This window comes from Hyperolius riggenbachi, chromosome 6 (genome assembly GCF_040937935.1).
Source record: "Hyperolius riggenbachi isolate aHypRig1 chromosome 6, aHypRig1.pri, whole genome shotgun sequence".
Taxonomy (NCBI): domain Eukaryota; kingdom Metazoa; phylum Chordata; class Amphibia; order Anura; family Hyperoliidae; genus Hyperolius; species Hyperolius riggenbachi.
Window position 1 is genome coordinate 380,068,425 of NC_090651.1, and position 23,982 is coordinate 380,092,406.

At 44.4% G+C, this 23,982-nt stretch overlaps 1 protein-coding gene across 1 annotated transcript in view; it reads right to left on the reverse strand.

The window, feature by feature from the left end:
• The window catches only part of LOC137523089 (phospholipase A2 inhibitor gamma subunit B-like), an 83,199-nt gene that overhangs the window by 10,174 nt on the left and 49,043 nt on the right, over positions 1–23,982 (reverse strand). Inside the window, exons 3-4 of the mRNA XM_068243298.1 lie at positions 15,470–15,613; positions 12,902–13,060 (exon numbers count right to left, since the gene is read on the reverse strand). Of these exons, the coding sequence (XP_068099399.1) occupies positions 12,902–13,060; positions 15,470–15,613 (303 nt within the window). The remainder of the gene's footprint in view (positions 1–12,901; positions 13,061–15,469; positions 15,614–23,982) is intronic.

Sequence of the window (23,982 nt, forward strand, 5' to 3'; positions counted from 1 at the left end):
AATCTGATTGGCTGTTTGTGGCTCCACCCCTTTGTCTGAATTTGAACCCCAGTCACCCAATGACCAACTGTACCAGGTTTAAGGCTTGTGCCATTAACAGTGCAAGAATGGTAGCAATTACATATTCCCCTTGAAAATCAATAGATGAATTTTGATTGGCTTTTGTAGGCTCCACCCACTTCTCTGAATATTAATCCCAGTCACGCAGTGACCAATTGTGCAAAGTTTGAGAACCCTGCTATTAACAGTGTAAGAATGGCTGCAGTTTACATTTGCGCAATGAAATTTGTATTTTTCTCCACCCACTTATTTCCTAACATTGTTCAGGTATGTATTTGGCTGGTGTTGGCTCCGCCTACTATTTCTAACCCTAACACACACTTACTCAATAACCAAGTTTGTGAGCTTTGTGGTCTTTGGCATCAATAATGTGCATTGAGATTAATCTGATTGGATGTGGCTCCACCCCTTTTCTGAATTTGAACCCCAATCACCCAATGGCCAACTGTACCAGGTACAGGTGATTAACAGTGCAAGAATGGCAACAATTAAATATTCCCCTTAAAAATCAATAGGTGGATTTTGATTGGCTTTTATAGGCTCCACCCACTTTTCTGAATATTAATCTCAGTCACCCAGTGACCAACTGTGCAAAGTTTGAGAACCCTACCATTAACAGTGTAAGAATGGCTGCAGTTTACATTTGCGCAATGAAATTTGTATTTTTCTCCACCCACTTATTTCCTAACATTGTTCAGGTATGTATTTGGCTGGTGTTGGCTCCGCCTACTATTTCTAACCCTAACACACAATTACTCAATAACCAAGTGTGTGAGCTTTGCGGTCTTTGGCATCAATATTTTGCATTGAGATTAAACAAATCTGATTGGCTGTTTGTGGCTCCACCCCTTTGTCTGAATTTGAACCCCAGTCACCCAATGACCAACTGTACCAGGTTTAAGGCTTGTGCCATTAACAGTGCAAGAATGGTAGCAATTACATATTCCCCTTGAAAATCAATAGGTGCATTTTGATTGGCTTTTGTAGGCTCCACCCACTTCTCTGAATATTAATCCCAGTCACCCAGTGACCAATTGTGCAAAGTTTGAGAACCCTACCATTAAAAGTGTAAGAATTGCTGCAGTTTACATTTTCTCAGTGAAATTTGCATTTGTCTCTGCCTACTGATGACCCGGCTTTGCCCAATTATGTATTTTGCAGGTGCTGGCTGCGCCCACTTTTCCTAACCCTAACACACAATTAATCAATTACTCAATGACCAAGTTTGTGAGCTTTGCGGTCTTTGGCATCAATAACCTGCATTAAAATAAAACAAATCATATTGGCTGTTTGTGGCTCCACCCCCTTTTATAAATTTAAACCCCAGTCACCCAATGATCAACTGTACCAGGTTTGAGGCTTGTGGCATTAACAGTGCAAGAATGGCAGCAATGAAATATTCCCCTGAAAAATCAAAAGGTAATTTTTGATTTCCTTTTGTAGGCTCCACCCAATTTTCTTAATATTAACCCCAGTCACCCAGTAACCAACTGTGCAAAGTTTGAGAACCTTGCCATTAACAGTGTAAGAATGGCTGCTGTTTACATTTTCCCAGTAAAATTTGTATTTGTCTCCGCCCACTTATGACCCGGCATTGCCCGCTTATGTATTTGGCTGGTGTTGGCTGTGCCCACTTTTCTAACCCTAACGCACAATTAATCAAATACTCAATTACCAAGTTTGTGAGCTTTGCGGTGTTTGGCATCAATAATTTGCATTGGAATGAAACAAATCTAATTGGCTGTTTGTGGCTCCACCCCCTTTCTGAAATTGAACTCCAGTCACCCAATGATCAACTGTACCAGGTTTGAGGCTTGTGCCATTAACAGTGCAAGAATGGCAGCAATGTAAATATTCCCTTTAAAATCAATAGGTTAATTTTGATTGGATTTTATAGACTCCACCCACTTTTCTGAATATTAACCCCAGTCACCCAGTAACCAACTGTGCAAAGTTTGAGAACCCTACCATTAACAGTGTAAGAATGGCTGCTGTTTACATTTTCCCAGTAAAATTTGTATTTGTCTCCGCCCACTTATGACCCGACGTTGCCCGCTTATGTATTTGGCTGGTGTTGGCTGTGCCTACTTTTCTAACCCTAACACCCGATTAATAAATCACCAAGTTTGTGATCTTTGCGGTGTTTGGCCTCAATAATTTGCATTGGAATGAAACAAATTGAATTGGCTGTTTGTGGCTCCACCCCTTTCTGAAATTGAACCCTAGTCACCCAGTGATCAACTGTACCAGGTTTGAGGCTTGTGCCATTAACAGTGCAAGAATGGCAGCAATGTAAATATTCCCCTTGAAAATCAATAGGTTTATTTTGATAGGCTTTTGTAGGCTCCACCCACTTCCCTGAATATTAATCTCAGTCACCCAGTGACCAACTGTGCAAAGTTTGAGAACCCTGCCATTAACAGTGTAAGAATGGCTGCAGTTTACATTTTCCAGTAAAATTTGTATTTGTCTCCGCCCACTTATGACCCGACGTTGCCCGCTTATGTATTTGGCTGGTGTTGGCTGTGCCTACTTTTCTAACCCTAACACCCGATTACTAAATCACCAAGTTTGTGATCTTTGCGGTGTTTGGCATCAATAATTTGCATTGGAATGAAACAAATTGAATTGGCTGTTTGTGGCTCCACCCCTTTCTGAAATTGAACCCTAGTCACCCAGTGATCAACTGTACCAGGTTTGAGGCTTGTGCCATTAACAGTGCAAGAATGGCAGCAATGTAAATATTCCCCTTGAAAATCAATAGGTTTATTTTAATAGGCTTTTGTAGGCTCCACCCACTTCCCTGAATATTAATCTCAGTCACCCAGTGACCAACTGTGCAAAGTTTGAGAACCCTGCCATTAACAGTGTAAGAATGGCTGCAGTTTACATTTTCCAGTAAAATTTGTATTTGTCTCCGCCCCCTTTTTGGTTATGGGAATAAAAAGTATCCTATACTTTATTCCAGGTAATGTACTATGTGTGTGCCAAATTTCATTCAAATCTGTTCAGCCATTTTTGCGTGATCGAGTAACAAACATCCAAACATCCAAACATCAGAACTTTCCCATGTATTATATTAGTAGGATTTGCCTGAATCTTCTGCGGTCCGGCACACCTTTAAAGTAGGAGAACGTAGGCTAATAAATCCCTATGCTAAACTTTTAAATGTAAAAAGAATGGTATTTTTTTTAATTAATGAGCCACATTGTTGGCATGCATGTGTAATGTGCTATTGAGATGCCTTGCCCCTGGGTGCTAAAAAGGGTGCTTGGTTCACTTTAAATCAGTATAAAAGTGGGAGGTACTGGTGGACTTGCCTCCCAATGGATGATACGAGTTGTCAAATTCAAGCAAACAAAAACTTTATTGGAAAATCCACGTTGTGCAATACGTTTCACAGCTAAAACCTGCTTCCTCAGTCCCTTTCTCACGGTCCCTTTGTGTAGGCTACAGAGAGGCCTTATGCCAGGCATGTCCAAACGTTTTAGGCCAAGGACCAGATCACCATTAATAATTTATTTATTTATTGTATTTATAAAGCGCCAACATATTACGCCATTACACCATTCTTAAAAGTACTAGGGAGCCAAACTAGCGAAATTGAACATAATCTTTGCTGATTGCTGATAGGTACCCTATGCCTGTGACATTTTGTCAGATAAACCCATACACCATGTGCAGTTAGCACAGTCACTACTGCTAACGGGTAGCTGTTACTGGTGCTGATCCCTGCATACGCACTGCAGCTACGGCCTGCAGACCGCATGGAATTAACAACTGTAGAGACTTTCAGGGGGCCACCAGAAATTCCTCGGTGGGCCGCATGTGGCCCCCGAGCCGGACTTTAGACATGCCCGCCTTATGCAAAGGGACCACAAGACAGTGACTCCAATATTGCCTGAGGAAGCGGATTTTACTTGTGGAATGCGTTGCACCAAGTGGAGTTTTACGGCAATAAAGTTTTTGTTTGCTTGAATATGAGGACTTGCATCATCATCAGGGAAGTAAGTCCACCACTACCTCCCACTTTTAAACTGATTTTAGTGTATTTTATTCTTCCAGGAAACCCTGTTTCATAAAGTCCTGCAATTTTTGTCCACCCTTGGTTGGGGAAGGGGGGGGGGGGGGGGGGGAGGGTGTTACTCCCTATTTCTATATTTTACAGAGAGAAACTTCTCAATACGAGAGGGGTTGGGTTTATTCTCCCCATTTATTTATTGAAGCTCATCGGCCAATATATCATTACACACTATACTATAGTTGGCTGTCGGGTTTTCCCTTTTACCTCAGGGAACTCAGGTGTAAGTTTAGATGCAATACTGAAGTAGAACAACGTGATCTCAGCATTCATAACTCCTTTTGTCCAAATAAACTTTTAACCTAAAGCAATTATTAGAGTGAGAGTAGAAACTGCAAATACAATCGAACATACAGAAGAAAATTAACAAAAAGAAAGAGAAAAGGCAAATATAGAAAAAAAAGGGAAGATAATGGGAAAGAAAAGAAAGCACATGAAGAAGGAAGGAAAATAAGACACAAACACAGGATGGAAAAGATAGAAAGGAAACTTCTCACGAGCTGCACCTCTGCTTTGGAACACAGCTTGTCTCCATACTGCATAGAGCCTGGAAATCTTCAAGTGCACCCTTAAAAGACACTTCTTCAGATAAGTTTATAATTTCTCATAGCCAAATGTTAGGGCTACTGACTTATCTGGTAGTCCCTTCATCCCCACGCCACTATGGACAGGGTCTTCCCCCTAGTGTTTTCTGTCTTAAAATAAACATGTATTGGTGATGTTTCAAACCACACATTCAATATGTATGTATTTTGTACTCGTATTGCTGGATAGGGATGGCCAAACATTGCGAACGCATTTGCAAATTTTACTGTGATCCCACAGTTTTCCTTAAAGGGACACTATCGATTAACACATTTTTCCAATTGAGATAGGAAATGTTTGGGAAGTGCTGCTAAGTACTGGTGAATACATTTGAATCCTTATCTCTTTGTTTACTGTTACCTAATTCCTTTCACACTTTTTTGATGGCAGTCTGCTCTAATCTGACGGCAGACTCAGCCATGAGGGGTAATTCCCTCAGGGTGCATCTGTTAACCTTGTGTGTGCAGAGAGCTCAGTCAGAGACAGGCAGAGTTTTCTCTCACAGAGAGCAGAGGAAATGTATCTCTTGTGCAACATAAACATTTGCAATTGTGTGTGTGAAACCTGATACCTGACAGGCTTTTGTTTTCATATAACTCTGCTTCAATATTACACTGTTCTTATCATGACAGACTGCAGAGAGTCACCTCTGCAAATGAGACATTCCAAATGTAGCTAAAATCTACACACAATGAATTACAGCTTTTGCCTCTGATATTTAACATGAAAATTAGGAAAATGTTTACACAGCTACTTGCACATTATTTGTACATTGTCATTTTAGAACACTTGAGGCTTGATTCACAAAGCGGTGCTAACAGTTAGCACCCTGGTGAAAAGCCCCTTATCACGCCTAAACTCAGTTCAGGCGTGATAAGTTTAGGCATGATAAGTTTAGGCGTGATAAGTTTAAACACCAACTGGGTTAGCACCGCAGTGCACAGCTGATCAAAAGTTGTGCGCTAGCAAAGAGTTTAATGGCGCTGCTGTGCGCGCGGGAATTTGCACGCAATCTACACTTATCTAAACTTATCACACCTAAACTTATCACACCTAAACTTATCACGCCTAAACTGGCTTTTCACCAGCATGGTGCAATGGTTATCACGCCTAAAGTCTCTAACTGGGTTAGCACCGCTTTGTGAATCGAGCCCTTGGGGCTTGATTCAGAAAAGGGTGCTAAGTGTTAGCACACCAGTGAAAAGCCACTTTGCGTGTGCTAACATGCTTTGCACGTGCTAAGTAGTTAGCACATGCAAACTACTTAGCACCGTAGTTAGCACATGTAAACTACTTAGCACATGTCAACTACTTAGCACCCTAGTTTAGAAAAAAAAAATTGGTGTTTATTCAACAAAGAAAAGGAACATATGACAGAATATTCAGTGTAGCAGTGCGCCTAATAACTTTTCCAACAGTAGCTTCAGCATCTATTATCACTGTGGAAGATGAGAGGTATTGTTAACAATAATATAATGATCGTCACATAATATATAGAGCTCAGATTGAATTTAAATTTCCAAATATTCTATCTTTTACAATATCATAATTAGCAAGACCAGGGGTATCTAACCATGGAGCTTAGCACCCTAGTTAGCACGGTGCTAAGTAGTAGTTTGCATGTCCTAACTACGGTGCTAAGTAGTTTGCATGTGCTAACTACGGTGCTAAGTAGTTTGCATGTGCTAACTACGGTGCTAAGTTTGCATGTGCTAACTATGGTGCTAAGTAGTTTGTATGTGCTAACTACAAGTCTTTAGGTGTGCTAACTGGGTTAGCACCGTTTACTGAATCGAGCCCTTAGTTTGATAGTGTTCCTTTAAAGGGACCCTGAGCGCAACATAAAAATAAATTTGGACTCACCTGGGGCTTCCTCCAGCCACCCATAGGTCCCCCTGCGTCCTCCTGGTCCCATCCGTGGTTCTGGTCCCAGCTCAATGAATTTGGCGACTTTGGCTGAAGTCGCCTGTATGTGCCCCTGCCGTGTCATCACGCCGCCTGGCATAAGAGTCTTAGTCTTATAGAAGTGCGCATGTGCAGGACTCTTAGGCCGGCTGGCACGGTGGCGCTCTGCGTGCACAGCAGAGGCTTGCATGGGTGACATCAGCCGAAGTCGCCAGCTTACTGGAGCCGGGATAAGGACCACAGAAGGGACCAGGAGGGTGCCGGGGGACCACGCAGGCTATGGGGGCTGGAGGAAGCCCCGGGTAAGTCCAAATTTCATTTTTGATGTTGACCCTTTAACATAGCCTCTAAATTTGGTGATTCTAACATGTATGGGGGCTTTGTAATTAACCGCTAAAGCTGGCGGCCGTATAATTTGCGGTAAGGAAGATAAAGAAATGATGGAAGGGATAGAGGAAATAAGAAAAATGAGAAGAGAGTGTCACGGAAGAGCAGTGAGAAAAGAGAACGCAATCGCAATCGGTTTGCTGCACCAATTGTTGTTGCATTGCCAAATCTAGATTGTATGTCTGTGGATACCAGGCAGTCAAGCCTGGGGGTCTCTGGTGCAAATATAGGTGTTAGAGTTCTTTTCATGAAAGCCAAGTGTGCTGTCTGATAAAGCCTGTGTGGTTAATTAATTTGATCAAAGGAGTCCCTTTCCTGCCAGTGACACCAGGTGTAAAAGCTCTCCCAGCAGCAAGCAAATGGCAAGTGTTACTGCCTTTTGAAGAGACAGGATAAACTCAGCATGAGATAAGACTGTGTGACTATGTTAGAAGCACAGAGTAGATGAATGCTGTTTATGATTTTTTGCCTCTTTACGGAATCTAGTACCTTGGATAATTATGAGAGTTGTATCATTGGGTTTGTAGTGTCTTGCTGAATCTTTTGATACCAGTTTTGAGGGGTAAGGGGTACTCTACAACCAAGTTATTAAACTTCTCAGGAACTGGACCCTCTACACTAATCAAGTCTGATGTCATAGGAATTGTCATCATCTGAGGAATATTAATCTGTTATCAGCACAAATGTGGCATTTATCAGTTTTGAATTTACAGCATTTTACAAATTTAAACCTAAATCTCTCTCCGAGGGAATGAACTGTGATTGGTTTGTAATTCAGAGGGGGCAGGCGTTGCCACACCCCAAACCAGCTTCATCAAAAGCACATTGCCAGCAGGTGGACCTCAGTCCTCCCCTGTGTACCATCACCTGATCAAGTCAGCCAGAGGACCATGTGGCTGGTGGCCATTTTCCTGAACTGAAACAAAGGACATTTTCCATGTGCTCAGATTTTCCCAGGAAGGACATATTTCCACAAACTTAAGTATTTTATTCCCTTTTCATTTTTTCATACTGCGTTATTATTTGTCTCTATAATTGTTGTTCTAATGATTTTCTGTATATATTAATTATTTATGTTGCATTTTTAATAAACAATGCTAACGTCATTTATTTGTTTGGCTACACCTATTATTCAGCAACACAAAACTGAACCCTGGCTTCTGAAGAGTCGCTACGATTGTTGATAGCTAGATAAAATAGAGTGTGTTTAACCGTTTTCTATTTGCAGGTCTAGACTCAGCCAGTCAGTGGGCTCCTCTGTCCCATGGTAACTGAGGTGGTGGCAGTTATACCCTGAAAAAGTGTGTAATTTGTATTACCGTAACTCACAGGCTCCCTTCTAGTCTGTCTGCTGGCAAAATTCCAGCGGTTTCTGCGCACCGATTGCGACCACAGATTGCATGGTCTGTGTGCTGAAACCGATTGGAAGGCATTGTGTGGTCCGGCCACTAGGAGGCTTGTGACAGAGAGGAGCATCGAGTGGCTCCAGGCAAACTCGCATTGCATGTCTGAAATCCGCTAAATATATAGGCTAGGAACAACCCCACCTCCCCCTCAAAATAGATAAATAAATACAAATCACATTCATCAATCCTGTAGAGGAATTTAGATCTATTAGACCTCATATCATATGTATCCCATAAGAGCAACATCCTTGGTCTCAGATGTAGGAGATGAGATCTCTGTTTCCATCTATGGCGGTGGGCGAAGCAGCAGACGGTTCCCATATTGATATCATGTTTATGGACAGTGTTGCTTGCGAATTTTCGCCAAAGTCATTTTCTCATAGAAAATTTTTGCAAAAAATACATTGGGCTCTATTCACAAAACTTCTCATAAATTAGTTATTTGTTTGATAAAAATAACCTTTCAGCACATTTACAAGCAAAATAATCACTCAAAGCAAGTTGTTCCTGATTAACTTCATTTCAATATTACTTTTTTTGCTTAAAGGGAACCAGAGAGGAACTTTAATAAAAAAAATAGAACAAGCTTTTATACATACCTGGGGCTTCCTCCAGCCCCATACGCACAGATCGCTCCCACGCCATCGTCCTCCGCTTCCTGTATCAGCGGTACCGGGTCCCGTCACTACGGGTGGACGTTACCAATAGTCCGCATCACAGGGGTTCCCTCAATACCCTTACGCATGCGGCTGCGCAGTAGGCAGCCTCATGCGTACGTATATGGAGGGAGCCCCGTGTGATGCGGACAATTGGCCGCGTCTGCCGGCCGACTGGCCAACTCACGGCAATGACGGGACCCGGTACCGGTGGATCCAGGCAGCAGAGGACGGTGGCGTGGGAGCGATCCGCGCGTATGGGGCTGGAGGAAGCCCCAGGTATGTATAAAAGCTTCCCCCCAACGTCTATGGTTCCCTTTAACGGACTACTGTAGGAGGGGTCAGGTGAAAATGAGTTGAACTTACCCAGGGCTTCTAATGGTCCCCTGCAGACATCCTGTGCCCGCGCAACCACTCACCGATGCTCCGGTCCACGCCTCCGGTTCACTTCCAGAATTTCCGACTTAAAAGTCTGAAAACCACTGTGCAGCTGCGCACTCCCTCCCGCTGACGTCACCAGGAGTGTATTGCGCAGGCACAGTGCGCTCCTGGTGACGTCAGCGGGAGCGAGGACATGGCCGTGCGGGAATAGTGGTTTTCTGACTTTAAAGTCAGAAATTCCAGAAGTGAACCGGAGGCGGGGCCGGAGCATCGGTGAGTGGCTGCGCCAACACAGGATGTCTGCGGGGGACCATTAGAAGCCCCGGGTAAGTTCAACTCATTTTCCCCCGACCCCCCTACAGTATCCCTTTAATTATAGATTTTTGCTCTTTGGGAGCTTAAAGTGTACCACAGATGACATTTGACATGATGGAATAGACTTGTGTATATACAGTGGCAAGCATACAGACACTTATGTTGTGCTCCTTTTCTTTTTTCCCTGCCTGAAAGAGTTTATAATTAGCTATGGAACTGATAGTTTTCTCCAGTCAGGACTCAGTCGGCTCACTGATAACAAATTACAGCTATAAAACACTTTCCTAAGCAGATACCTGGGCTTTGTACTGTGAGAGGAATAGATAAAAAGGTCAATAGTTCATGTATTTTCACTTTGGGAGTCTTGAGACACTGCAATTGAGCAGAGACTATAAAATATTATTGTGGCTTTGTAAATGTTTATACATGAAATAAAACCTTGTTATATCTAAAAGAGTCATTTTTAGGAGTAGGACAGATCCAGTTGTTTATCTTATCAGTTTATTTTCATCTCTGGTTCACTTTAAAAATGGTACCATAGATAAGGTGAAAGCAGAGAAAAACAGATGGAAAAGCTTTGGGAATCATGCCCACACTGTGTGTTCGCAATATGGCAAAAATTTGTGAATACGGAAAAAACCCTTTATTTTTACAGCCAAATGGGTAAAAATCATTATTTACAGCGAAAATGTTTATTTAGCACAAAAATTCACGAAAAATGTGGAAAATAAAATCACAAACTTTGTAAAAAAAATAATTTACAATGTAATTTTCTCTCAAAAGTTGAATTTAACATTATTTTCACGAAAATGAATGCAAAAAGAATATTGACATTTTCGCTGATTACTGGTGATAGATACAAAGGTTCAGTCTAGATCAGGGGTATGGCTATGGAGCCAGATGTGGCTCTTTTGATGTAATATTTGTCTCACAGACAAATCAGTAGCGGTTTATTCACATAGCTACACTGCTCAAGCAGCACAGCTTAGGGTGGCAGCGCAAGAAAACATTTCAATGTAAACACACTACTGCTGTAGCGTTCACTACTAGCTTATTTACACTCCCCCCCAAAACGAACAGTTGCTCCAATGGTCCCACTCTGGACCCTATCAGGTCCAGTGACTTTGTAGAACGAGATCCTACGGCAGCCTATTGGGCCACAGTGCGGTGATCTCGTCCTACAAAGTGAATTAACCCCCAATCAGCTAGCTAATTGTACAAACTGTTAGTCGGTATTTCTCTTGTCTGGCAGGGACATGAGTCCACATGCGCACTGTCCCAGTTTGAAGCATAGTGTATGGCTCTCATGGAATTACATTTTAAAATACAGTGGTGTGAAAAACTATTTGCCCCCTTCCTGATTTCTTATTCTTTTGCATGTTTGTCACACTTAAATGTTTCTGCTCATCATAAACCGTTAACCATTAGTTAAAGATAACATAACTGAACACAAAATGCAGTTTTAAATGATGGTTTTTATTATTTAGTGAGGAAAAAAACTCAAAACCTACATGGCCCTGTGTGAAAAAGAAATTGCCCCCTGAACCTAATAACTGGTTGGGCCACCCTTAGCAGCAATAACTGCAATCAAGCGTTTGCGATAACTTGCAACAAGTCTTTTACAGCGCTCTGGAGAAATTTTGGCCCACTCATCTTTGCAGAATTGTTGTAATTCAGCTTTATTTGAGGGTTTTCTAGCATGAACTGCCTTTTTAAGGTCATGCCACAACATCTCAATAGGATTCAGGTCAGGGCTTTGACTAGGCCACTCCAAAGTCTTCATTTTGTTTTTCTTCAGCCATTCAGAGGTGGATTTGCTGGTGTCTTTTGGGTCATTGTCCTGCTGCAGCACCCAAGATCGCTTCAGCTTGAGTTGACGAAGAGATGGCCGGACATTCTCCTTCAGGATTTTTTGGTAGACAGTAGAATTCATGGTTCCATCTATCACAGCAAGCCTTCCAGGTCCTGAAGCAGCAAAACAACCCCAGACCATCACACTACCACCACCAGATTTTACTGTTGGTATGATGTTCTTTTGCTGAAATGCTGTGTTACTTCTACGCCAGACGTAACGGGACACGCACCATCCAAAAAGTTTAACTTTTGTCTCGTCGGTCCACAAGGTATTTTCCCACAAGTCTTGGCAATCATTGAGATGTTTTTTTAGCAAAATTGAGACGAGCCTTAATGTTCTTTTTGCTTAAAAGTGGTTTGCGCCTTGGATATCTGCCATGCAGGCCGTTTTTGCCCAGTCTCTTTCTTATGGTGGAGTTGTGAACACTGACCTTAATTGAGGCAAGTGAGGCCTGCAGTTCTTTAGATGTTGTCCTGGGGTCTTTTGTGGCCTCTCGGATGAGTTTTCTCTGCGCTCTTGGGGTAATTTTGGTCGGCCGGCCACTCCTGGGAAGGTTCATCACTGTTCCGTGTTTTTGCCATTTGTGGATAATTGCTCTCACTGTGGTTCGCTGGAGTCCCAAAGCTTTAGAAATGGCTTTATAACCTTTACCAGACTGATAGATCTCAATTACAGTACTTTTGTTCTCATTTGGTACTGAATTTCTTTGGATCTTGGCACGATGTCTAGCTTTTGAGGTGCTTTTGGTCTACTTCTCTGTGTCAGATATCTCCTATTTAAGTGATTTCTTGATTGAAACAGGTGTGGCAGTAATCAGGCCTGGGGGTGACTACAGAAATTGAACTCAGGTGTGATAAACCACAGTTAAGTTATTTTTTAACAAGGGGTGCAATCACTTTTTCACACAGGGCCATGTAGGTTTGGAGGTTTTTTTCTCACTAAATAATAAAAATCATCATTTAAAACTGCATTTTGTGTTCAATTATGTTATCTTTGACTAATAGTTAACGGTTTTTGATGAGCAGAAACATTTAAGTGTGACAAACATGCAAAAGAATAAGAAATCAGGAAGGGGGCAAATAGTTTTTCACACCACTATATGTGGCGTTTTTTGGCTCTCTCAGCCAAAAAGGTTCCTGACCTCTGCTCTAGATGGTACAAACCTGAGGGAAAAAAAAAGAGTTCCCAGCTTCCCATTGGCTGCCTCCTCTGCTCCTACAATCATAAGAGATGGAGGGGCGGCCCAGTAGCTTTTCTAAATAAAGAGTACCTGTTAGTGTTGTAAAGCGATGTATGCATTTCCTCTCCTCTCCCGTGCACTCCACGAAGAGGTTGCAGTCGCAGGATTTGGTGGTGGCGTAACAAGATTTACACGTCACGTTGTTTCCTTTAAACTTCACATCCTTAGCGGCAGGCTTGTCTGGCGCAACTACGACAAACGAGAGACAAAAATGAGGGTTAAACTCTGAGAATCGCTGAATCAGAATGTTAAAATCAGGGGTACAACTTCAAATCATGCTCCCCCCCCCCCCCCAGTAAAACTTTCATGATGCCCACCAACTGTCCTTCTGCTGCCTACCAGTGCCCATCGTGCCAGGCCTCCCCATGTGCCCATTCCTCTTCATTTGCTTACCTTGCTAAAGAAGAGTAGTGGTGCTCAGATACCCACCCAATCACGAATTCGAGTAAATTCGGCAAGGCAGAATCGAAATCCGGATAGGCCGTGATCGTGATCCGGGTTTGAATCGGATCTACTTGGATTTTAGCCGTGATTACATGTAGAATCCGTGATTACGGCCGTAATCACGGATTTGACTTTAATGTTAATAGCAAAGCCAGGGCCGGATTTAGGCCAAGGCCACCTAGGCCATGGCCTAGGGCACCACAGGAGCAAGGGCACCAACGCAGCAGGCTAATGCTAATGCAAATGCTGCGATGCAGGGAGATCAGGTGAGCGCCTGACCGCGGTACTCTGCTGCTAGCCCCCTGTGCAGCAGCCATCTTGCTCTCTGTGCACGTTTGCATTGTGGCCGGTGACTATGGACTTTTGCAGCTCTTTGGAGATGGAAAGTAAGAGGAAGCTTCTGCACTGGACATGAGTGTAGAAATGAGTGACACTGATGGCTGCTGCGGTGTGAAGGCGAGCTGGCTACCTATACTGAAAGGGGGGATGGAAAAGGAGGGATTAAGGGAGTCATCTGGCTACCTGTACTAGAGGGAAGGGGGAGGGGTCATCAGGCTACCTATACTGGAGAGATGGGGGAGGGGTTATTAGGCTACCTATAGCGTAGGGGGGCAGCTGGTGACAGTGGTCTTGGGCAGTAAAGAGTACAAATCTGGCCCTAAACAAAGCCTCCATACATGCTACAATCACCAAAACTGCATGGATTATAAAGGAGGCCAGTGGCTACAACTTACATTTTTGGCCACCCATGTCAGCTGATCTCTCTCTCTCAACTGATCCTTAAACAAGATTAATGCCTGCGTGTGATTGGCTGTTGTGTGCATGTGGCTGGCCACTGATTGGATGCTGTCAGTATTTAAACCTTGCTGTGACAGTTGCATGTTGCCCGTGATAGCTCTAGCTTGCTGGTTGCTGGGTGCTCTGTACTGCGCTGTCTTGTTGTATTGGATTACCTGGATTTTGACTTCTGCCTGTTGTTCTTTCTTGCCTGCTGCCTGAACCGACCTCTTGCCTGGATTATCGTTACGACTGTTTGCTGCCTGGTTTGACCTCGGAAACGTTTTTGACCTCTCTTTGCCTAGCCCTCCTGTACTGCAATATCTCTGATCACCCGTGTATGACCCTGGACTGTTACTGGACTTTGCTACTCTGAATCCTTGTTTGGTCTGGAAGTTTATTCGCTCACCCTGCATTCAGCTCCAATACCTTGCAAACTAAAGGCCTGGGTGTAACCGAAGTCGGGTAGGTGTTGCCCCCTCGCCGCCCGTTCAAGCAGGGACATAGGGTGAAGCGTGTGGAGGTAGATTGGGGCATTGGAGGTGATTTATGGGTGGATATTCCTACAGGCCTGACAGTACAAGTCCTGTGCAGCCAGCCAATCACTATGCAGCTTCCGCCTCATGTCATACGGCAGTGACAGAAGCTTCATGGGGGCCCACAAGCTGCTGCCCCCCAATGGCGGGGATCATGGTGGCAATTGTTGCACCTGTGGTGTGTACTCACCATTAGGGCTGGTTCACATTGGGCGCGTAACCATGTTTGCATCTGCAATCGCGATTTGGCAGCCCAAATCTTGCAATTTGCCGCGCTTCAGCGTGATTTGCGCTTGTGATTCCCGTTCAATAGAGTGAGAATAACAGAGCACTCGTCCCCGAAACGCTGCATGCAGTGCATTTGCGATTAATCAAAATCGCAACCGCTGTGGTGTGAGTGTATCCATAGGGATGCATTGTAGCAGCGCTTTGCTGATTGCTGGCGATCAGCAAAGTGCAGAAGAATCACCCCGGTGTGAACCAGACCTTAGACATCTCCCACAGAGCCGGGACAAGGTCCACCAGCAACCAAGGCTGGGACACCAAAGTGCGCCCCTCCATCCCTCCCACCCCAGCCGTCACAAACTGATTGCTATGAGACTAAGAGGTGCCCCCCAGGACCCCCAACCCCCTTAATCTCTAGTTATCTGGCTTGCAATCACTGCAGTGTATCCCCTTTTCTTATTTCTCTCTGCTTCAAACACAATAGGGTAATGAAAGCTGAGTGAGTTGTGCGCCCCCTCCTACACTGCGCCCTGAGGCTGGAGCCTCTCTTGCCTCTGCCTCGGCCCGGCCCTGATCTCCCATATCCCGCCCTGTGCATACTCAAAGGATTACTTACTGGTAGGAATGGGCGGAGTGCAGTTAGTGCTGTTACAGCATGTTGAATTGCTCTTGACTGTACCCTTATGAAAGCGGACAGCGCTGGGTTTGTATTTGTCACAGGTTCCGCACAGTCTCATAAACACTGTTGTTTCCTTCACACCTACCAAAAACAAAAGTCAATTTACAGTAAATAATTATGATCAGGAATCAGGAATAGAGCAGTGGGTATCATCCAAATAGTGAAATTGGCATTGTCTACTGCAAGATAAAAAAAGTAGGTCGTGTGTAACCTCCAAACAACATAATTAGGCATTGTATATTATTATTATTGATTTACTAGTAAAAAAAAGCCCGCCCATTAACTACTCTAAGTCCGCTCCACGCCAGTGGGCATGGCCACGGCGGCAGCCCTAGGACCGCTTAACGCCAATTGGCGTCAAGTCCTGGGGCTGCAGTTTGCAGGAGATCGCGCGCAGGCTGCGCGCGCATCTCCTGCTCGGGGGGCAGAGCTCCACCCCGCCTTCAGTCTCTGAGCGGCGATCGCCACTCGGGAGACTGTTAGACAGCAAAACCGTCGTCTAATTACATATACAACGCTGCGATGAGCAGCAGCGCTGCACTGGGGACAGCCGTATGACACGGTTGTCCCCCTGGGGGACAAGAGAGCGATCGGCTCTCATAGGGTGATCAGACCCCACCAACAGAGAGCTCTGTTGGTGGGGGGAAAGGGTGGGGGAATCAGTTGTGTGCTGTGTTGTGCGGCCCTGCAGCTTGGTCTTAAAGCTGCAGTGGCCATATTAGTAAACATTGGCCTGGTCTTTAGGGGGGTTTACCACTGTGGTCCTCAAGTGGTTAAGAAATGGGCGCTAGGCTAGGCTGACCAAGAATTGAACTTCATCCCAATCATTAGCTGATACCCCCTTTTACATGAGAAATATTTACCTTTTCTCAAACGGATCATCAGGGGGCGCTGTATGGCTGATATTGTGGTGAAATCCCTCCCACAAGAAACTCTGAGGACCATGGTACTCCTGGCAGTTTCCTGTCTGTGAACATTGTTGCATTGTGGGAAATAGCTGTTTACAGCTGTTTCCAACTGCCAAAAAAGCATGCAGCAGCTACATCACCTGCCAGCAGTAAAAAGTGGAGGGATTTAAAAGATTTTACAATGGGCAAACACTGACTAAATCATTTATACATAATTATTGTAAAAATGAAGCACTTTTTTTATTACATTATTTTCACTGGAGTTCCTCTTTAAAGAGATACTCCAACCAAGAATTGAACTTTATCCCAATCAGTAGCTGATACCCACTTTTACATGAGAAATATATTCCTTTTCACAAACAGACCATCAGGGGGCGCTCTATGACTGATTTTGTGCTGAAACCCCTCCCACAAGAAGCTCTGGGACCGCGGTACTTTTGGCAGTTTGTTACAATGTAACAAGGCTCACAGACAGGAAATAGCTGTTTCCAGCTGTCTCTAACAGCCAAAACAGCTAGGAGCAGCTACATAACCTGCCCACAGTAACAATGTCACCATGTAACAAATGTCAGAATGTAAATCAGGGATGTAAAAGATTTTACAATGGGCAAACACTGACTAAATCATTTATACATAATTATTGTAAAAATGAAGCACTTTCTTTATTACATTATTTTCACTGGAGTTCCTCTTTAAAGAGAAACTCCGACCAAGAATTGAACTTTATCCCAATCAGTAGCTGATATCCCCTTTTACATGACAAATCTATTGCATTTCACAAACAGACCACCAGGGGGCGCTGTATGACTGATTTTGTGATGAAACCCCTCCCACAAGAGGCTCTGGTACCGCGGTACTCTGGGCAAACTGCCACAATGTAACAATGTTCACAGACAGGAAATGGCTGTTTACAGCTGTCTCTAACAGCCAAAACAGCTAGGAGCAGCTTACATAACCTGCCCACAGTAAAAATGTCACCATGTGATAAATGTCAGAATGTAAATCTGGAAGAGGAAAGATTTTACAATGAGCAAACACTGACTAAATCATTTATACATAATTATTGTAAAAATGAAGCACTTTTTTTTATTACATTATTTTCACTGGAGTTCCTCTTTAAAGTATATGCACACATGGAGATTGCTTGGCTTGACTTGGCTTGCTTGGATTGGCTTGCTAGGCAGTTGGAAAAAGCTGTTATTTCCCACAATGCAACGAGGTGCACAGACAGCAAACTGTCAGGTCTGGAAGCACGGACACACACACACACAGGGACAGGATGCAGAGACACAGGGGTTTTATGATATAGGATAAAGCACCAACATTTGCCGTGGCGCTGCACAGAGAAAGAAACAAACATGGGGTAAATAATAATACAGACAATGGTATACACAAAATAGAGACATTAGTACCAGGGGCGTAGCTAGAAATGACTGGGCCCCATAGCAAAAAAAAATTATGGCTCCCCTCCCCCCCCCCGACCTTCCAACCCCACGGACCTCGGACCTCCCACCCAAACATTTTGTGGGGAAATCTGATTTCCCCACAAAACGCAACCAGATTGTCGGCAGATTTCCCCACAAAATGCAACCAGATTGTCGGCAGATTTCCCCACAAAATGCAACCAGATTGTCGGCAGATTTCCCCACAAAATGCAACCAGATTGTCTACAGATTTCCACACAATATGCAACCAGATTGTCGGCAGATTTCCACACAATATGCAACCAGATTGTCGGCAGATTTCCCCACAAAATGCAACCAGATTGTTGGCAGATTTCCACACAATATGCAACCAGATTGTCGGCAGATTTCCCCACAAAATGCAACCAGCTTGTTGGCAGATTTCCCCACAAATTGCAACCAGATTGTGGGCAGATTTCCCAACAAAATGCAACCAGATTGGCGGCAGATTTCCCCACAAATTGCAACCAAATTAGCAGCAGATTTCCCCCCCCCCCCCAAAAAATGCAACCAAATTGGCAGCAGATTTTCCAAAATAATGCAACCAGATTGTCTGCAGATTTTCCCACAAATTGCAACCAAATTGTCGGCAGATTTCCCCACAAATTGCAACCAGATTGGCGGCAGATTTCCCAAAAAAATGCAACCAGATTGGCAGCAGATTTTCCAAAAAATGCAACCAGATTGGTGGCAGATTTCCCCACAAATTGCAACCAGATTGTCGGCAGATTTTCCCACAAAATGCAACCAGATTGTCTGCAGATTTCCCCATAAAATGCAATCAGATTAACACCAGCCTCTGTTGCCCCATGGTGTACCTCCAGGACCCCCCTGCGCGCCGCTATACCCTCCGCAGTGCTGGCGACACGCAGCGTGTCACCAGCACAATGTTTACCTAAGCGCTGTCTGTCAGCGCCGCTCCCCGGCCTCCTCCGTATCGGCGCTACCCGCCCGTGTCCCTTCCCTCCCGCTGATTGGAGTGAAGTGACGCGGGCGGGTAGCGCCGATACAGAGGAGTCGGGGGAGCGCTGCTAACAGACAGGCAGAGGTAAAAATTGAGCTGGCGACACGCTGCGTGTCGCCAGCACTGCGGAGGGTATAGCGGCGCGCAGGGAGGTCCTGGAGGCACACCATGGGGCAACAGAGGCTGGTGTTAGTGTGCACAACCAGCCTCTGTGCCTCACTAACATAATTAAATCCCACCTCGGGTTCTCTTGAACTATGGAAAAGATTTATGAGCTATTTTTGTGACTTGCTGTACTGCCATTTGTGGAGGTCTATTATTTGAGTTTTCAAATGGTTTTCTGATTGATTATTGAGTATTCAATAAACATTTTTGTAACTATACAGCAGTGTATTGTATCATTCTTTTCTTTAACCACTTGAGCTCCAGAGGTTTACCCCCCCCCCCCCCCCCCCAGTGACCAGGCCATTTTTTACAATTCCGCACTCCTCAACTTTAACAGTTTATTGCTCGGTCATACAACTTAGCACTCCATTGAATTTGACCCCCTTTTCTTCTCACTAATAGACAAAAAATTTTTAAAAACTGTAATTTTCTATTTTTTTACATTTTGGCTAGAGGGGCCTGACGCCTGCTATTTATCATATTCCCAAATTTCTGATTTGGGCGCCCAATAGCCGATAATTGCATTAGCGCCTCTCGGGTGCCCAAATCGTCCGTTAGCTGCTGGTGCCCCAATTCCCTGCTTCCCAACAGACTTCCCTAGTAGTTTACAATGATTGTATGTATGAATTAATCCAGAAACATTTTTGGTAGCTCCATTATTTCAGTACTAAGAGGTACAGATTAGGACGGCTTATTTGCTGCATAAAAAACAACAAATGATTAAATCCATGTAAATGTATTGCTGCTTGCAGAACTTCCTCCCCCTGCACAGATGATCCGGGCAGGAAAGGTTTATTATAATTAGAAGTAATTACAGCACAGGAAGCTCAGCAGAAACATTAGCAGGTTGGTGTTAATTGCTCAGAAGAAGGGAAGATTAGGAGGTCTGGCTGCTTCAAGGTGATTAGAACAAAAAAAAACTACTTCCTGCTGAGAATAAGCTGGTTAAAATATCACAAATCAAAGGCAGTTAAAAGCATACCTAGAGGTAAATAGTTCTCTATATTATTTTTCCTACTAAAAATCTATAAAGGAAGTATAAATATTTATTTAATTTGTGAATAAATGTAAGCATTTTTTTATTTATTTTATATAACCGCTCTCCCGCCCTCCCCCCCGCCAGCCAATCAGCGTCATAGGCCTTAGCCTGCGTAATTTTCATGTAATTTTGTGCCGACTTTGGCAGTGAATAGCACAGCCCCCATACAAGGTAGTGACACCAAATTGCTACATGTGTTAAGGAGAATAGTGGGTACAAGTCAAAAAAAGAATTTTCCAAAAAGACCTTGTAGTTTTTGAGAAAATTGATTTTAAAAATGCAAAGAAAAAGTGTTTTTTAAACTAAAAATAACATTCCCCAGTTTCCCTGTCTTTTATGTAGTACAATTCCCGCACAAAGGAAGTTGCAGGGCATGCTGGGTTTTCTTGTTTTCTTCCTTACTTTCCTCCCCTTTCCACTCATACATAGCTAATGCAGCCTGACTGGCTGAAGCCTGTTTTCCCCTCCACACCTCCGCTCCTCTCTGATTGGCCAATATTTCTCATGCTGAGACAATGCACTATCTATTGCAGAGCTGGGTGGGAGTGTCTGAAGACTGGGAGGAGGGTGGGCAATGCATATACAATCAGGCAGAGGAGAGTAAGAGAGGAAATGACATCAGGATTAGCTTCAAGATAGACACAGTTAACATGGAGAAACCATTTTTTACTATAGAAAAATCACTAAAATCGAAATGTGGACAGTGCAATGCATATGTTATGTAAGTAGAGCAAGTATTTATCTACTTATAAATGTGTTTTTTTCTGAGATAGTATGACTGACAGATCCTCTTTAAAGGACAACTGAAGTGAGAAGAATATGGAGGCTGCCATATTCAGAGGCGGTGCTAGTTTTTTCCTTGCCTGAGGCAAACTTGGGAGGATGGAGGTGGGATGACTCTACTTGGAAGACACCGCCTAATGCAAGTCATTCAGGCGGCGTCATGGATGCCATATTTATTTTCTTTTAAACAATACCAGTTGCCTGGCAGCACTGCTGGTCTCTTTGGCTGCAGTAGTTTCTGAATCACACCAGAAACAAGCATGCAGCTAATCTTGTCAGATCTGACAATATTGTCAGAAACACCTGATCTGCTGCATGCTTGTTCAGGGGATATGGCTAAAAGTATTAGAGGCAGAGGATCAGCAGGGCTGCCAGGCAACTGGTATTGCTTAGGAAATTAATATGACAGACTCCATATCCCTCTCACTTCAGTTGTCCTTTAAGGCCAGAAACCCACTGGGAGCGCTTTGTAAGCGTGAGTGATTTGAAAAAGCTCTTGGTAATGCAATGCTATGGGGGATTTTTATAAAATCACATCACTCAAGTGGGATCACACCCATAGCATTACATTAGCTAGAGCTTTTCAAATCACAAAGCGCTCAGAAAAGCTCTCCTAGTGGGTTTCTAGCCTAAGGCCAAGTACAGGTGACACAAGGAGTTAGGGCTAGTTCACACTTAATTTAAAAACGTATCCGTAGCTACGTTTTTTGTCCCGGACGAAAAACGTAGCCACGGATACCAATGTTAAAAATAGGAACAGCACACACTCAAGTTAAAAACGTATCCGCGTGCGATCCGCGGAATACGTTTTTAAACCCGGAACGCTGAGTCCGGACTTGCAGCATTTTTCACGGACCCGTATACACGTACGGGTAGTGAAAATCAATGGGGAAACGGGCCTCCCTCTTCACTGACATTTTGGGACACTGGAAACGGATCAGTTTCCAGTGTCCCATGGTGAAGGAGGGGGCCGCCATGCTGAAGGGGGTAGCAGCCAGGACGGGGGGCTGCGGGCAAAGCGGCGGCCAGGGGGGGTCACATCCACCCCCCCCTTGCTCACCTGGGTGCCCCCCTCCCCGCTCCCCCTCCAGCTCGCATATAATGTAATAATTTGTACCTAATGAAGTTCGGCGAGCCGGGCACTTCCGCCCACACCGCTCGCCGTCACTTCCTGCGATGCCGCCCACTGAAATACAGAGGGCGACATTGCAGGAAGTGACGGCGAGCGGTGTGGGCGGAAGTGCCCGGCTCGCCGAACTTCATTAGGTACAAATTATTACATTATATGCGAGCTGGAGGGGGAGCGGGGACGGGGGGCACCCAGGTGAGCAAGGGGGGGGGGATGTGGCCCCCCTGGCCGCCGCTTTGCCCGCAGCCCCCCGTCCTGGCTGCTACCCCCTCTAGCAAAAAAAAAAAACAAAAAACGCAAGCGGATCCAAAACGTGTGCTGCAAAAAAGGCAGCACGGATCCGTTTGCGTTCCGGGTTTTGAAAATCGGAGCCCGGACCGCGGATGCGTCCCGCACCCGGAGCTAGTGTGGCCCAGGCCTTAATCAGGTAGGGGTTAAAAGTTAAAGAGGATCTGCATCCTGAAATACAAAATCCTGAAATGAAAAAAGTGTGTTTTCCCCCCCTGTGGTTAAAGAGGATCTCCATCTTGAAATACAAAATCCTGCATGGCTGGTGAAATGAAAAGTTATATTTACCTGCGGAGTCTTGTCCCACAAAGCTGCCCCGAAGACCCCCGCATCACTCCACTTCTGGTGCCAGGCCCCGCCTCCCCTCTCTCCTTTGAGAAAAAACCGCAAGCCATTTACTGCATTACATTTCCGGGCTTTTTTTCTCGGAGCAGAGAGGGGAGGCGGGGCCTGGCACCAGAAGTGGAGTGATGCGGGGTCTTCGGGCGGCTTCGTGGGACAAGACTCAGCAGGTAAATATAACTATTATGTAATGTGACATTGTCACTCTAACATTTTTAAACTTTTGAGCAACCAGTAGGCATATTATTTACCCGGCATCAGCCAATCCCCATCAGACCTGGAACCCACTAGAGCGATTTGTTGAGCGTTTAAGGAACGATTCAAAACACTAGCGATTTCCCTAAACGCTCCGCTAATGTTAATGGATGGGCCAAATTCCACTGGAGCGATTGCGATGAGCTAAATTTCTATTGCAGGACATGCAGCATTTTGGTGGCGTTAGCGTTTCTGCAAAGTAAAGTATATAAACGCTGGTGTAATCGCTCATGATACCGGACGATTTTGCTAGTGTTTTTAAATTACGACACACTATAAAAAAAATTAATTGAAAGGACCAATCAGAATTAAAAACGCTAATAGCTACACAATCGCTGGCAAAACGCTTACACTTTTTAAAATCGCCAGAAAACTCTCATGAAATCGCTCCTTAAAAAACGATTGCGATAGCGAGTTGCGCTTTGTAGTGGGTTCCAGGCCTCAGTGCTGTATAATCAAGACTCTGCTTGTTCTAGGCATAAACATATCAGCCCAGCAGCCAAGAATGTATGTTTGTTTTTCTTTATATAGTTGGTGGCCTCCACATGCCTCTCTACAGGGTTCAAGTGCTGATCCAGGGAGTGCTATAAATCATGTGTGGGAATAAGTATGCCCAGAGCAAACACAAAGCAAAGCAGCGCATCATATGCAGTAATAGACAGTGAGGCTGGAGCAGAGGGAAAGCAGACAGATGCAGAACAGAACAAGGCAGGGTTTATGTAAACAGCACATCACACAACAGGGAAAGTGCAACAGCTGGCTGAATACAAGGCAATGTGGGATGGGTGTAGCTATGTGCAGCCCAATGAGGAACAGGTGCTGCCTCAACACACAAACATAACCACAGGCCAGGAATCAGGAAATCAAGTGAGCCACCTGCTGGTAGCCAGCGGAACTTCATGTAACACAATAATTGCAGTAAATTATTATTATTATTTAGTACTTATATAGCACCAACATCTTCCGCAGCGCTTTACAGAGTATATATAGGCTTGTCACTAACTGTCCCTCAGAGGGACTCACAATCTAGTCCCAACCATAGTCTTATGTCTATATTGGCGTAGTGGTGGCGTAGTGGGCAGCACGGCGGCGTAGTGGTTAGCTCTCTCGCCTT